General features: G+C 55.1%; 1 protein-coding gene across 3 annotated transcripts in view; it reads right to left on the bottom strand.

The window, feature by feature from the left end:
* Positions 1 to 12,554, bottom strand: part of SEZ6 (seizure related 6 homolog) — a 47,760-nt gene that overhangs the window by 2,019 nt on the left and 33,187 nt on the right. For 2 of the 3 annotated variants that reach the window (XM_043479378.1, XM_043479386.1), the window contains exons 4-13: positions 10,675 to 10,870; positions 6,100 to 6,285; positions 3,492 to 3,660; positions 3,192 to 3,358; positions 2,427 to 2,621; positions 2,044 to 2,182; positions 1,734 to 1,930; positions 954 to 1,148; positions 379 to 570; positions 96 to 293 (exon numbers count right to left, since the gene is read on the bottom strand). In XM_043479378.1, the coding sequence (XP_043335313.1) occupies positions 96 to 293; positions 379 to 570; positions 954 to 1,148; positions 1,734 to 1,930; positions 2,044 to 2,182; positions 2,427 to 2,621; positions 3,192 to 3,358; positions 3,492 to 3,660; positions 6,100 to 6,285; positions 10,675 to 10,870 (1,834 nt within the window). The remainder of the gene's footprint in view (positions 1 to 95; positions 294 to 378; positions 571 to 953; positions 1,149 to 1,733; positions 1,931 to 2,043; positions 2,183 to 2,426; positions 2,622 to 3,191; positions 3,359 to 3,491; positions 3,661 to 6,099; positions 6,286 to 10,674; positions 10,871 to 12,554) is intronic. The other variant, XM_043479394.1, reaches the window with a different exon arrangement.

The raw sequence follows: 12,554 nt of genomic DNA, 5'->3' as shown, positions 1-12,554 counted from the left end.
GCGTGGGCAGGGGGTTTTGGTTCTCGGCCTGTGACATCTTTGCCAGGGTAGCCCCGTGGGCCAGGCAGAGGTTCAGCAGATGGCAGGACACTCACCAGCCCTACAGATGGGCGGGGGGTCACTCCAATGTGAGGGGTGTCCGGGCACACACTTGATGCTGGCCTGGCCCTTCAGCACGTAGCCAGGGGCACACGAGAAGTGGACAGTAGCCCCCGCTGGGTGCAGCCGCTTCTCGGGACTGCGGGCACCATTCTCAGGGGCACTGAGGCCGTGGCATGGTTTGAGCTGTTCTACTGCAAAACAGGCAGGGCCCAGTGAGGGTGCCGGACCCCCAGCCGCCAGAGGCAGCAGCCTCCCACCTCCCCGTTTGACACTCACGGAGACATTTGGGGGCCCGGTCGCTCCACTTGGGGCTGCTGGCTTGGCGGTCATGGCAGGTGAGGAGGGCACTACCCGTCAGCACAAAACCCTGGTCACAGATATACTGCACGGTGGCCCCCACGGGGAACTTGGGGCTCGATATGAGGCGTCGGCTGTGTTCCACGTCCCCAGGGTCATGACAGGAAGTCACTGAGGGTAGGGAATGACAGAGGGAAGAGGCCCAAGTAGAACTCAACAAAAACCACTGCATACTGGTTTGGTTTCAGGCCTGCCAACATCTTCATAGCACAGGGCTCCACCCCTATTTATCTGCCCCTACCATTGTGCTGGTGTTTTCTCTCCATCTGTCCCCCTCCCCATTCACCAGAATCAACAAACAGTGATGGGCCACATACCAGGAATGGAAAACTTGGAGTACTTGGTGGATAACCCTGAGAAGGTATGATCCCATTTCACAGATGAGGCAACTGAGGCTATGACTACCAGCTAATAACAGCTAGAGTCTGGATCAGAATCCAGGAGAGAGGCTTGTAGGTTGCACTGGGGAGAGCGTGCGGAGCAGGTACACTCACCCCTCTGGCATGAGGGCAGGTCCTCACTCCAGGTGAGGTCCCACTGGCACATGAGGACGCTGGAGCCCACCACCTGGTAGCCAGGGTAGCACTGGTAGGTGACGACGGTGCCATGCACCAGCTCAGGCTGCGACGGGCTCTTCCAGCCATTGGGGATCTCAGGTAGCTCCGGACATGTGTCATTACGGGGCACCTCTGGGGGCAGCAAGATGCAGGCCCTCAGCAGCACCCAAGGGAGACTGTGCCAGCCTCCCTCCCCTCGAGGGCACGCCAGCTCCTGCCAATTCGTCCAGGCCTGGGCTGGCCTGGGCAGGTTCAGTGATCATGCCTTCCTGCTCAGGGGTCCCTCCTTGCCTGTCTCCTAGGCTCCAGGGTCATCACCTAAGCTTTGGCCTTACTTCCAAAAGCACATTGGCCAATTCCTCAGCCTTGAGAGAGGAGCCGGGTAGGGTGGGGAAAACGGTCACTTCTGTCAAAGATTGTCAGAAAGGTAGAAATGAAGGCCTTTCCTCAGTTCCCTGTTTCTATTAGGAAGTTCTTCCCACTGTCTACCCAGCTCCCTTTAGCAGAGGCTTGCTTCCTCTCACTGGGCCCTCAGGGGAGATGGAGAATAAGATTAGCTTCCCGAAGGTGATGCCTGGAATGTCCCAGCTTCCCCCAATCAGATAAGAGTGCTCAGACTCCTCTCCTCCCTGGCCTTTCTGACTTGCCGAGGCTGGGGGTCTGCACCCTGGCGTCGCTTCTACCCCCCGCAGCAGGTCAGGGCAGGGGCAAGCTCACCAAAGAAGTGGATGACGAAGCCCTGCTGGTAGCCGAGCACTGAGGCCCCGGGGTCCGACTGGAACTGAATGGTGACATCAGCCATGGAGGTAAAGAGCTTGAAGTGGCCACGGGGCCCAGAGTACTGGCCCAGGACCCGAGCTGTCAGGTCGTCCCCGTCATAGAAGGTCAGCACGTCACCTGTGCCTATGCGCAGCCTGTGGAGGGGAACCGTCAGGCAGGGCGGGCCGGGGGGGCCCCCAGGACAGGATGGCTGAGAGAGGGCCCCAGATCCCGGGAGGCAGCCTGGCTGAGCCCAGCGGGCACTCACACTCGGACGTCCAGCATGATGCGCTTGTCTTCCTCCACGTGCACACCCCAGATGCAGTCCTGCCCACGGCCGTATGGCTCTGGCCAGTTGGGGGAGAGCACCACGCCGGCCGAGTCTGTGGTCTCCCCACTACACACGGCTGGAAGGCAGGGGAGCCGCATCCCCTCGGCGTCCCCCCCCCGCCCCCACCCCCCGCAGCCTGGGGCTGCCTCCTGCCCACAGGAGTGCCTGCCCACTGCTGGGACCCCCCACCTCCTCCTTGGGGTGGGGGAGTTTCAATCACATGTGTCACCGGGCCCTGTGGTCCCAGGCCCTGTGGCCGGCTGCCTCGTGCCCACCCAGCTCCCTGCCCCCAGCAGGCCTAGCCTCTGATGCCTACTGACCTCGGCAGGCGGGCTCTGTCTCATTCCACTGGGGGTCGTGGGGGTCCACGCACTCAATGATGATGGAGCCCTGCTCCAGAGTGTAGCCGGGGTCGCAGCTGAACTCCACGGTGGTCCCCACAGGGTAAGAGGGTGCGCTGCTGCTGAAGTTGCCGTATTTGACAAAGGGCTCATAGCAATGGCCTTGCTGGAAGGCTGCAAACCACAGGACCCAGCCCAGCTCAGCTCAACCGGGGCAAACAGGGGGCAGTCGTCCTACTTCCCTCCCCAGGGCCTTTCTCTTCCTGATGACAGATGTGTGTCTGGGTTTGGAGCAGGGGGTGGAGCAGCCCAGAGCATCTATCCTCAGGAGGCCATCACCATTGTATTCTCAGTGCTGAGTTTGTGCTTAATACACAGAAGGTGCTCAATACATGTGTTTTTTTTTTTTTTTTTAAAATAAATTAATGAACACATGCTTGCATGAGTGGTGCTAGAATGTCTCCTGCAGCAGTTCTTCCGTAAGGGTTGGGGCTATTTTTATTCTTCAAACTCTACAGAACTGATTCTCTTGGACCAGAGGGCCTGGGTCCAGGCAGGGGTCTCCTGCAAAGATGGAGTGGAATCCTGAACTTCAGGGGATGAGTAAGGAGAGAGGACCTGGGTGGCAGGTGAGCAAGGGGCGAATTGGAAGGCGTGATGAGGGAATCAAGGCAGAGAGGGAGGGTGTGAGAAGAGACCCTGGGCTGGAGACCCCCGCCCCCGGTTAGGCCCCAGCAGGCTCACCCTCGTAGCGCAGGGCCATTCCCGCCGCCACCCCACTGCTGTCAGTACTGAGTTCCACGAAGAAGTGTCGGCCGGAGCTGAGCAGGCCCTCAATGGGCAGGTACTCCACCTCGTAGGAATCATACACGGGCGGGGCCTCCACGTTGTCCCCATTACGGATGATGAGCCTGGGCCACGAGAGCGGCAGCTGCGTGGCTGGTTGCTGGGTTGGGTGGGGTGAGGCCCCAGGCTTGGGTACCATCCCTCCGGTGGGGTACTACCAGGCCAGGCACTCCGATCCCACCAGGACACCCCCCTCACCTGTCGTCATCCTCGGCCAGGGAAACCTTCTCAAAGTGCAGGTGCAGCCGCTGGCCCTCGGGAGCCTCAAGCAGCCAGTGGCAGGTGAGGTTGTTGCTGTAGTTGCCCGGGAAGCCGGGGGAGACGATGCGGCCGGTGGTGGCGTTGCGGATCACTCCACCGCAGGCAGCTGTGAGACCGGCCGCACTGTGGGCTGGGCCCCGGCTGGACCCTAGATGGCCTAGCAAGCCTCCGCGCCCGTCCCAGCTCCATACCTTCTGCACGGGGCAGCAGGGAGCTTGCCTTCACGGCTCTGGAGGTCATTCCTTTGCCCCTGTGACCCTGCAGCTCCAGGCAGCCAACCTCCTAACCTTTCTCTCCTCCAGGACCATTCATGTGCAACTCCCTTGACTAAGGGGAATCTGCGGCTGCTGAGCCACGTGGCCCTGGGTGAGTCACCTTTCCTCACTGCTGACTTCTCAGGGAGGCCCTCCCTGATTCCCCCTCCCAGATGAACTTTATTCCCCTTCCCAGGGTTCCAACCTTCTTGGATTTATCTGCTGCCTCTGTCTCAGACCAGCTTCCTAAACCAGTTATTTTTGGAGATGTCCCTTAACTAGGCCCTCCAGGGCAGGGGCCAGGTCTTTTCAAACCAGAGACAGAGTTGGTATTCAATGTTTTTTTTGGATAAAATGAATGAATGACTATGAAAAAGAGAGAAGGACTAGATCAGGGATGACAGCACCTGGTGGGCATGCCCTTCACCTCCAAACCTTGTGCCTGTAGCAGGCCTTGTTAGCCAGGAGACAGTCTTGAATCAGCATCACTGCTACTGTCAAAAGACAGGCTGACCCCTTTCCAGCACTGGTCCCTCTGGCCTGGGACGGGGCCCTCTTCCTTAGCAGAGGCTCGGCAACTCACCCTTCCCCATCATCAAGGGCTGCTGAGTTACTTGGCCACAAGCTCCTGGCAGTTAAATGGGGCCAGAGAAGAAGTCGCGGGCAATAGGACTCTGGCTGGTCCCGGGTAGCACTTTCCTTTCCTGGACCCACAGCTCTGGACTCTGCCAGCTCTCAGAGACCAGGCTACCCCGGCCAAGACGCAGTGCCTTTGTCTCCAAGTGTTCAGACTGAAGAGTATTTTAACCTAATAAAGCTCCCACGGAAGGGGTGCTGGTGAGTTGCTTCTCTGCTTCTTTGCAGAGAGGGCAGACTCGCCTTTCTGCTTGGTCTCGGAATGGCACTGCCCTTGAAATCTGACTATGCCCCATCCTCCACTTAAATTCCTCAGTGGCTCCCTGTTACACTCGAGATAAAGTCGAAGCTCAAGACGGGGTTTGAGCCCTTTATAAACCCCACTCTCTCTTGTCTCAGCTTCAGCACTTCCCGGTACACTGTCTTCTTGAGGCGCGCCCCGCTGTGTCCTCATTGTGGCGTGCCGCTTCATGTCTCCGCATCTCTGCATGTGCTGTTCCAGGAATCCATTCCACTTCCCGGAGCTCTGACGTGCCCGTCACCCTTCCCTGCCTTCTCCTTGGGAAGTTTTTTTGACCTCCTTCCTCAGTTTCAAGCAGCTCTCCCCTACTCCCCCAGCTTGGATCTCCATGGTGCCCCGAGTTTACCCCATCACAGCACCATCTGCCCTGAACTTCCTGGGTTGCTTTCCAGTCTTCCCGCCGAACAGAGAGCTCCTTGAGGGCAGAGCCCACGTCTGGCTTACTCACACCCACTTTGGCCTGAGGCCCAGAAAGAGTTTATAGGATGAAATAAGTATCAAAACCCCAAGCTGCCTTTCACCCTGCAAACAAAACACTCCATCTCACTTCTGTCAACAAGCCCCTCTTCACTGGCAGCAATCTCAGACTCTCTGATCACCCAGGACCAGAACCTAGAAGTCTCCTATGTCCCCCCTTTCCCTCGTCTGGGTCTCTGGAACCTCTTCCCACCTCTTCATTCCCAAAGTCACTGTCTAAATTCAAACCCTCTTGCCTGGCTGGCTGTGAGCTTCCAGACACCGCCTGCCTATCTCTCCTGAGGGACAGTTCTGAACCCCTCCCTCCCTGTCTCACAAAATGTCAACAGCTCTCCACCCAGTGTCTTGGCCTGACATTCAAGGCCCTCCCATCTCCCTCTGCCCCTGTCTCAGGCCTCAGCCAAACCTGGCTGTTTTCTTTGTCCCTAAAATGCTCCCTCCCCCTCTCACCTCGGGGTCACTGCCCACACTGTTCCCTCCACTGAAACCTTCAAAGCCACTCCACCCAGGAAGCCTCCTAAGCACCCAGCTAAGAACAACTCTTTCCACCCATTCCAGGTCACTCTGTCTCTTCATCCATACTTTTAACTTCCTGCTCTGGAAGTTGGTGCCCCAGGGGCTGTCTCCCTCTCTCATATCCTAGAACTGTGGGCTCCTTGAGGGCACGGTCCCTGTTTAATTCCACTCGGTATACCTGTGGTGCCTCCATATAGTAAGTGCTCAAGAAGTGCAGGTTGTGGGAATGCTACTGAGGGGTGAGGCCATTTTCTGGCTTCGTTATGGAGAGCAAATGGAGGTGCCAGACCGCAACAGAAAGCGGGAATGAGCCCCCCACCTCACTTCCCTGATTGGCATTGAGTCACCGGGGGCCACTCACCGATGCAGACCGGCTCCTGAGAATCCCAGAAGGGCTGAGTGGCGTTGAGACACGTAAGGAGCCTGGCACCCTTCAGCTGGTAGCCAGTGGTACAGCGGAAGCGGGCACTACCTCCAGGGTGGAGGCTGGTGACAGTCACAGCTCCATAAGCTGGACGTCGGGGAAAGTGGCAGCTCAGGAGATAGGCTGCAGAGAGAGAATGAGTGACATGTGTATGTGTATGTTGAGGGGGCTGAGTCATAGCCAGGCCAAAAGGGGCCTGCCCCGGCCTGCCTCAAGGTGTCAGAGGAAGCATCAGGAATTCCGGAAGACTCTGATCCCCTCCCCAGAAGGTGTCAGTGATACTTCCGGCAGCCTGGGCTGGAGCAAGCACAGAGCTGGAAGTTGGAGCCTTGGGTTCCAAGCTTTGACACTCCAAGCAAGTTACTTCGCCTTTCTGTGTCCTAGTTTCCTCATTTGTTAAATGAGGTTCACGACGTCAGCCCACTTACAGGGTTATTGTGAGAATAAATGGGGAGTATTTTATTCAACTTGGTATCCCTGGAACCGAGAAGTGTGTACTGAATGACTTATAGATGTGAAAGCACTCGAAATAGTGAAAAGCCTATACTGATGTGAAGTATTGATATTATTTTTTCTGCAAGGGACAAAGATGAATTACAGCAGGAAACACCAAAGTCAGACAGTAAAAACTTTCCCAGTATTCACTGAGAAATGCTAAAAAGCTTGATGACAAGAGCTGTGGACTTTGAAAAACAGAACGGGTCCCAGGTGGGGAAGCAGGATGCAACTTCATGGAAGTTGTGGGAGGAATAAGTTGCCCTGGGAAACTTAACTTTTGAAATTGTCGTATCAAGTATGACCGAATGGTGGCAGCAAATCCCATAAAACAACCCAGCAAATCCCAATCCAGTGCCAAGCTGGGGCCTTAGCTAAAAATGGGGACCAGGGCTGAGAGGTGGGGAAGAAGGCCTTGGAGGGGTCAAGGAGAAGGGCTGAGTGAAGAGTCTGGGCTATGGAGCCTGAAATCCCTGGGGGTACTGGGAGAGATGAGAACCGTCTAGACTGAGAAACCACTCCTGGGTCTTGGGGGTGGAGGAGGCCCACCCTCACTTGATAGCACTAGGAGGATGGGAAGTGAGGTCCAGGCAGGAACTCTACTAGCCTCTGGGTGTCTTTGTATGAATATAGGAAAGGGCTGCTTCTGGGCAGACCAGGATCCAGACACAATGTCAATGCCAATGCTTACTTGCTCAGTCATATCTGACTCTATGCAAAACCCCATGGACTGTAGCCCGCCAGGCTCCTTGGTCCATGGGATTCTCCAGGCAAGAATACTGGAGTGGGTTGCCATTTCCCACTCCAGGGGATCTTCCTGACCGAGGGATCTAGCCCACATCTCCTGTGTCTCCTGCACTGTAGGCAGATTCTTTATCTTTGAGTCATCACAAGTTTTGTGATTTTCACCTGGCCTGGCCTTAGTTACTAGGTCTGTGAAAAGGGGAGACCATTCCTACCTTTCCCTCTCTCACAGAGTTTTTAGAAGAATGGCCAGTGAGTGCTGGCTTGTGACTGGCAGTCAGCTGTATGGGGGCAGTGCTCAGGAGGTGGGCTCTGAGGTCAGACTGCCTGGGTTTGAATACAGGATCCTCTCCTTGATATGCCACTTTGGGCAACTTACCTAACTTCTCTGTGCCTCAGTTTCCTTGTTTACCCACTCTGCATTCTATGTTGTTACATGAGAAGATACATGTGCAGTGTCTGAACCTTATATATTTGAACCTTCACTAATACTTCTGGGACAGGGAAAGTGAAAGTGTTAGTCACTTAGTTGTCTGACTTTTTGCAACCCCATGGATCATAGCCTCTGTCCATGAGATTTTCCAGGCAAGAGTACTGGACTAAGTAGCCATTCCCTTCTCCAGGGGATCGTCCTGACCCAGGGATAGAACTGGAGTCTCCCTCACTCCTGGCAGATTGTTTACTTCTCTGTTTACCAGAGAAGCCCTGGCACAGAACAACACCAGATGCTGTTATTGTTTGTAGTTTTGATTAATAAAAGCACTTCACATCTGCAAGGGAAAGGGAGCACCTTCCAGCTTCTAAAGTGCCTTTATGGGACTCCCATGGCGGTCCACTGGTTAAGGTTTTGTGCTTCCAATGCAGGGGACAGGGAACTAAGTTGGGGAACTAAGTAAAAAAAAAAAATTGCCTTCACACTCTTCTTACTTGATGCTTAGGAGGAAGCTAGGGTTTATTAACTCATTTTCAGGTGAGGAAAAAACTAAGGTTCAGAGAGATGGAGGGACTTGGCCTGATCACAGTCAGTAAGCGGTAGAGTGGGCACTTGAAGCTCCTGGCTCTGGAGCCCACTTGCTTTCTCTCTCCCCTTTCCCACCTGCTTTCCCAGTTGAAGTAGAAATGTGGGCTCAAGAATCAGAGAAACCTGGGAGTAATAACCAAGGCTGCCCTGGGTGGTGGTACAGGGTGGCCACTCACAGTGATCTGGGGAGGAACCCCAGGCTGGGGTGGGATGGGACACTCTACCCAGAATGGAGGGGGAATGACACCCAGGGCGGTCTAGGTCATGAGGCAGATGGCATGCTCAGCACTTGTATTTCAATCTTCCCCATAACTCTTGGAACGGAGACCCCCCATTTCACAGATTAGGAAATGGGGCTGGTGTGAGGTGAGAGCAGGAGGCTGGGGGCAGACGATGAAGCCCCCAGACTCCATGGTGGGTAAAGTGCCGCTTCCCAGGACGAGCTTCCTCCTGTTGCCATGACGACTGTTCCCGGGGAGCCTGCATCGCTGCAATCTGTTGAGCTATTTTCTCCCTGGCATCTGTTTCTGGGGCCAAGTCCAGTGCCAGGAATATTCAGGAGGGAGGAGGGGGATGCCTGGCAAGGCCCTCTGCTTCTTCACCCTGCCTGAGGCTGTGGGAGGGGAGCTGGAACTTCGTTCTGCAGATGAGACCCCTGCCTCGTGATCTCCAACATTCTCTTGGACAGCTCTGGCAGGGCTGTGGGTCCGGGGCCCCTCACCCCCTCTTCTGGCACCCTCTTTCTCCAGCCCGGGGAGACGCGCGTATGAGCGCACACTCCTCCTGTTCCCATCTCTGGGATCAGGGCTAATTACAGCCTATAATTAGGGGAATTACACTCATTAAGGAAAGAGCTGATCATTGACAAAAACTGGGCCGAGGAGGGAGGGCTTCTGGGAACTGAGAAAGATGCAGGACTGGGCCAGCTTTCCCAGCCCCTCCTTGGGGTCCGCACCCCTCACCAGGCCTCCACCTTGCTGCATTTCAGCCACCTTTGTCTGGCCCAACAGAGAGAAGGTCCGAGGATTTGTGCAAAGGAATCTGTAGCTACTGAGAAGGTTACCTTGGCGTGAAATTATGCCTGCTGCTAGGGAGGATTGATGAGCCATTAGGGCCCTTGCCTCAAGGCAAGCTGGTCCCTTGTCTCTGACAAGCCCCTGGCCAAACCCTGATGACTACGAGGCTCCCTATTACCACACCAGACTGCTTCCCCAGTTTAGGTGGAGAGGCCAGGAAGGTGTGGGTACTCCTTAAGGGGAGGACCAAGCATCCCCATCTCCAGAGGAGTGGGGAAGTGGTCCCTGGTGATCAAGGCAATTGTTCTCATCAATTATCTCCCCATTAGCACTCCCCAGTTTGAACTGGTTACCTTGTCACAGCAGTGCAAGGGATCGAGGAGACTTTGCCTGGAGAAGAAGGGGCCGGGAGGGATCCTGGTAGGAGAGGGACAGAGCTGCTTTTCCTCCCTTTCCCATCCTGCCAGCTCTTTAATATAGTTTCCGGTTTTCTCATGAATGAGTGCTAAACAGTTGTCCACCATGGCTTTGTGGACTTGCTGTTTTGGTCTCATTTTACAGTGGAGGAAAAGAGGTCAGAGGGTTAGAGAGGTCAAATGACTTGCGTAAGGTTGATAGCCAGGGGGAAGGAGATTCAGACGCAGATCTGCCCTTCTCTTGAGTCTGTGATTTTCCTATTACGTCATACCACTCTCCTATTTCCAGAGGTATTCTGAGCTGACTGGGACATGGGCCAGGTCCAGGGTGGGTGAGACAGTTCAGGAAGGCCAGGGTGGTAGGTAAGGACCTCTAGATAGATGGTCAGCCATCAAGCCCCTTTGACCTTGACCCCCTGGCATTTGGGAAGAGGGCTTCTGTTAACTGCCTGTTAAGTGTCTGCCTGCTGTGGAGATTCTGAATTCCTTGAGGGCAAGGACTAGGCTGGATCTTAATACTGCCAGTCTCCAGCACAGGCCTGGCAAGGAGCAGATGCCTAGGAAAAGTTTACTGAATGAACGAATGAGTGGCAATGGACACACCCAGGGCTACCTGATTCTGTGTCAGTCCCCCTTTGGGACGAGTTCTCTGGTGGGTGATAGGGTAGGAGGGAACATCCGGGAGGTATCAGATGGGCCATGCTCACCCCAGTGTATGTTACTAGCCTCTCCGTGTTCCCCCCCAGGCTGTAATAGCACCAGAGACCCCCAATAGGGCAGCCAGTCCGGACTGGTCCTGCCCTCAGCTCCCCAGGCCTACCTTGGTAGTGGAAATGGAAGGTGCCAGGCCCAGCAGGGGGTGGGAGGCTCTGGAACCTCAGGGCTGCCTGGTGGGTGGGGCTGCGGATGACTTGGCCCCTCAGCAGGAAGGACTGGTTGGCCAGGGGCAGTGGGTCTGGCCCCCCGAGGCCCTCCACAGTCACGGTCTCCCCCTCTCGGAGGCTGATGTTCTGGACCTGCCCGTGGGATAGACAGAGCAAAGCAGAAGGGTCAGGCTTCTTTTTACTGATTGAGCCCTGCTGCCCTCAGGCTCCTGCAGGCCCTGAGGCATGGCCAGTCCTCAGTGCCTCCTGGGCATTGGAGCCCCCAACCCGGAGCTAGGCCCCTCAGTGCAGCAAGATCTCATTTTACCTCCCCAGTAACCTTGTGAAATGGGACCTGAAGTTCAGAGATACTAAGTATATTATTCAAGGTCACAGAGAGATTATAGGGCATTCCAGGCAGTGCAATGGTAAAGAATCTACCTGCCAATCTAGACGCAGGGGACACGGGTTTGATCCCTGGGTTGGGAGCCCCCTGGAGAAGGGAATGGCAACCCACTCCAATATTCTTGCCTGGAGAATTCCATGGACAGGGGAGCCTGACAGGCTACAGTCCATGGGGTTGCAAAGAGTCAGACACAGCTGAGCACACATACGCATGCACCCAGAGATTGGCAGAAGTGGGATTTGTAAACACGTCTGGAGGAGGGAAAGGCTACCCACTCCAGGATTCTGACTTGGAGAATTCTATACAGTCCATGGGGTTGCAAATAGTCGGACACAACTGAGCGACTTTCACTTTACTTCTGTTTTCCAAAGCTTTTCAACTACACCATATGCTTCCTGTCCCTTCCTTGCTCCAGGCTGTTTTCTCATCTGTAAAGTGGGGATGCAGTGGGTGGGTTGAACTAAGTGGTGTCCAGGGTCCTGGTCAGCAAGGTGGGGTCTTAAACATCAGACCCATGAGCCCAGTTTCCCCTGAAAATCCCCTGCTGGATGCCTCACAGGCATCCTCACCCAGTCTGCCTCAAACCCTCTTCTCTTCTTCTCTTTCCTCAACTGGCAGCTCTCCTGGCTCCCTAGCTCAGGGAATGACCTCACTATCCATCTGCAAGCCCAAGTTAGAAACCCTGCCTCATATTCCACATCCAGTCAGTCATTCCATCCTGTCAACTGGCCCCCAGCTCTGTTCACTGTCCGCTCCCCACAGTCCTCACTCTTACTGTTCCCCTGGACCAATGCAGCAGGCTCCTGCCAGCCTTTCTGCCTGCAGGGCTCACCCCACTCCTTCCTCTACATCACTATTATCTGAACTGCAGCCACGGAATAGACCCGATCTGTGGGTGCTCATGGTGCTTCCTTATTTAAATCCTCCATGACTTTCCAGTGAGCCCACAAAGACCATAGTATCTAGTCCAAGCTCTTTGCTGCGGCCCTGGGGTCCCTGCCCCACTTGGCCCCTGCTGACTGCTCAGCCTGGTCTTACACCACACCCCTCCCTTCTGATCGTTTCCTGTCTGTCACAGGCCCCCCGCCATCGCTCCAATCCTTAGTCCTTCAATCCCTGGAGCATCCTTCTGGGCTCCATGCCTTCATTCAGTCAAACAAGGATTGGACAGCAACAGCGTCTGCCCAGAGGAGAAATGGTAGTGATAGGATTAGAATAGGATAGTTAAACAGGTAGCTAAAGAAGTCCCAGGAGGAGACTATGGATAGAGAGGGGAAACCTAGGAAACTTTGGGACACCACTCTAAGTTAATGATCACTCAAGAAAGCTATTGGAACATCGTGAAATGAAGCAGGCTTGCTTAACCATAAAGCCATAAATAAAGGCATGAGACATGCCCCAGGCCATTAGGTAAAGGGAAAAAAAAATAAA

This window comes from Cervus canadensis, chromosome 1 (genome assembly GCF_019320065.1).
Source record: "Cervus canadensis isolate Bull #8, Minnesota chromosome 1, ASM1932006v1, whole genome shotgun sequence".
Taxonomy (NCBI): domain Eukaryota; kingdom Metazoa; phylum Chordata; class Mammalia; order Artiodactyla; family Cervidae; genus Cervus; species Cervus canadensis.
Note: the sequence above shows the minus strand (reverse complement) of the source record. Positions and strands in the feature narration are given on the sequence as shown.